Here is a 2,667-nt window from a genome sequence, read left to right as displayed (position 1 = left end):
ATCTATCTATTGATCTATCTTTAATGTATCTATCTATCTATCTTTAATCTATCTATCTATCTATGCCTAGTCCATCTGTCTTTAGTATATCTATCTGCCTCTCTATCTTGAATGTATTTCTCTATCTATGCATCTACTTACCAATGATCTATCTCTCTATGCCTAGTGTATCTTCTGCTTGAGTGTCCATCTTTCTGTTTACTTGCCATTTTCATCATCGGGAGTGTTCTTACCTCTTCTCCACACTCTAAATCTCCGTCAGGTGTACGCACACCGCCACCTCCCGACCTCAGACTCTCTCTCATCGCTCCCTGCTTTTTGAACGTCAGGAAAGAAGTTTTTTTCTTCTCTGCATGCGTCTCCTCTATGGTACAGCTTATGGAGTAGATCCCTCCATGGAGACCCCTTCACGTTCAGAAGTTGTACGATTCCATGTAAGTGTCTACGTCTACTCGTACACGTGCCGATCTGACTGATCTCCTCTCCGATTCAAGACGCAGACAGAGGTCATGGTATCTGCGGGTGGGTAGTAACGGGGGCCTTGGAGAGGGAAAGGAAGAATCTATAAGGAGAGGAGAGAAAGAGAAGAATCAGCGAAGTTGCTTTCGAAGTATCGATGCTTGTTGTTGTATCGAGATGTAGTTGAAGATTCTCACAACGATCTTGGCTCATTTCACATATCTAGCTAGCCAATGATTCTCCCCCTTCTCCGTGTGTTCATTCTTATCATCATATACATCGACATCTAGATCTACCTAGATCACTCTGAATCGACGCGAAGTCTATTCTATGATTCCTCTAGGTGTGTCGATCTTTCCCCCTGGATAGATGCGCTCGACATCTTCTCTACATCGATGTGCTCTACGCGTATATACACCTACAGAAGAATACCTATGTATGTTCGGGTTGCATATGTACACCGATGTAGGCTTACCTATATATGTTTATATGCCGCTGTCAAAGTGACTGTCGAAGATAAGAAGTCGTTAGGTGCTGCATGAGTATGGAGGACTGTGCACCTACCTGCGTTGAGCTTTATGAGAGACTTCCTTCCTCCCTCGGTTTTCTGCTGTTTCACTCGGATTTCACAGAGGGGCTTTACAGAAGGGCGAGGAGTCATATGCTATGTACGAATCAAGTCGACTGCATGTTCTTCTCCTCTTTCTTTTTCAAGCCCCCCTTGTACACATTCATTGACGCGCATACATGACCACTCCTACAGCATATACATGTTCGTACATACATACCTGCGTCCATACAAACATATTCGTGCGTACGTCTTCGCATACGTCTCTCTCTATATGTGTAAATCTATATACAGGTATGGATACTTATCTAAATCTTCAACAGATCTGGTGTGGGAGATCGTCCGCCTTGATGTGTAGCGGACCTAGCGTGGGTGCGGAGATATCACTACAGTATAGAGAAGACAGATAGCTAAAAGGGAGATGTGCCTCTCTATTCTCTGTATGCTATGTATGATCTGACAGGATATACTCAAGGAACATAACATATCTGTCTCTATAAGGTAAACCGAGAGCGACTTGTCTGACTCTTTATTAGTGTGACCTCCTTCACAATGGTGTATGTACACCGCCGACTCCTCCTATTCATCGGTTACTCCTAGTATTACGATGGTTGCTATTCTTTCCTTCCTCTCTGCCGGAAAGAGGTTTGAAAAAAAAGAGGCTGAGAGCTCCAGTAGATGAAATAGATAAATGGATAGATATAGATAGCTAGAATAAAGATAGAGAGATAGATTGATCATGGATGGATTAAAGATAGATAGATAGATTAAAGACACATAGATAGATAAAGATAGATAGATATATAGATACTAGCGAGAGACCATGATAGATGGACGGATAGACAGGCCAGTATATATTTGTAGATGACGAGTGTCGCGCGTGTGTGTATTCAGCCCTTTGAGTGTGTTTTACTTTTTCTTTTCCTTCTTTTGCCTCGCCTTCCTGTCTTCTTTTGCTTATGCAGGAACGCCTTTGGTGTGGATATCGACGCTGCATGCGGTCAAATGCATGCAGGTGAGCCCTTCCTCCCTCTCTCTCATTCTTGTTTTTGTTGCGGAAATGTCGGCACCTGAACCGAAGATAGTTGTCGTCTCACGCAATCTCATTCGAGCTATGTGTATACCAATACGTAGATATATATAGCTATGAGCATATTAGTATACGCGCAGCAATATATATGCATATACTGAAAAGAGGCTGTGTTTTGTGGAGACAGAGGATAGTGTCGGAGTGGATGCGCATGCATGTGGAGGTAAGCAAAGACACTCTTCCGTCGATTCTTATGTAGGGATAGGAATTGTCTAAGACAGTATGAAACTTCATGCTACATGGACCGAAAAAAGATGTGGATATACATAGGAATATATATATATATATATATGTATATGTGTAAGAGAGTGAGATATACGTCGTTGTGTCTCATATGCATGCAGAATGTATTATGTAAGATCATAAAGGACGCGGCAATTGTGTCCTTTCGTCCTATGTACAAATACACGTTGCCTTATATCTCTATCTATGTCTTATCTCTCTTTAGTCCATGTGTTTCTCTTTGACATATCTGATTATCTTTCATCTATCTATCCATCTAGCTGCAATCTCTCTATCTATCTTTGACGTATCTATCTGTCTTTATATA

General features: G+C 41.8%; 2 protein-coding genes across 2 annotated transcripts in view; one reads left to right on the top strand and one right to left on the bottom strand.

Moving 5' to 3' along the window:
* The window catches only part of CSUI_006033 (gpi transamidase), a gene marked incomplete at its 3' end in the record, with an annotated part of 3,529 nt that extends 1,488 nt beyond the window's left edge, over window positions 1-2,041 (top strand). Inside the window, exons 3-5 of the mRNA XM_068066198.1 lie at window positions 376-434; window positions 1,491-1,528; window positions 1,993-2,041. Coding sequence (XP_067921829.1) covers window positions 376-434; window positions 1,491-1,528; window positions 1,993-2,041 — 146 coding nt within the window. The remainder of the gene's footprint in view (window positions 1-375; window positions 435-1,490; window positions 1,529-1,992) is intronic.
* CSUI_006034 (uncharacterized protein) lies at window positions 414-1,120 on the bottom strand (the record flags this gene model as incomplete). Its single annotated transcript, XM_068066199.1, has 2 exons — window positions 414-562; window positions 1,024-1,120. 2 exons carry the CDS (start codon window positions 1,118-1,120, stop codon window positions 414-416), a joined length of 246 nt encoding a protein of 81 aa, XP_067921830.1.
* Window positions 2,042-2,667: the final 626 nt, after the last annotated feature.

This window comes from Cystoisospora suis (genome assembly GCF_002600585.1).
Source record: "Cystoisospora suis strain Wien I chromosome Unknown contig_3014, whole genome shotgun sequence".
Lineage (NCBI taxonomy): Eukaryota > Apicomplexa > Conoidasida > Eucoccidiorida > Sarcocystidae > Cystoisospora > Cystoisospora suis.
The sequence above is the reverse complement of the archived record's forward strand: the minus strand, read 5'-3'. Positions and strand labels throughout refer to the sequence as shown.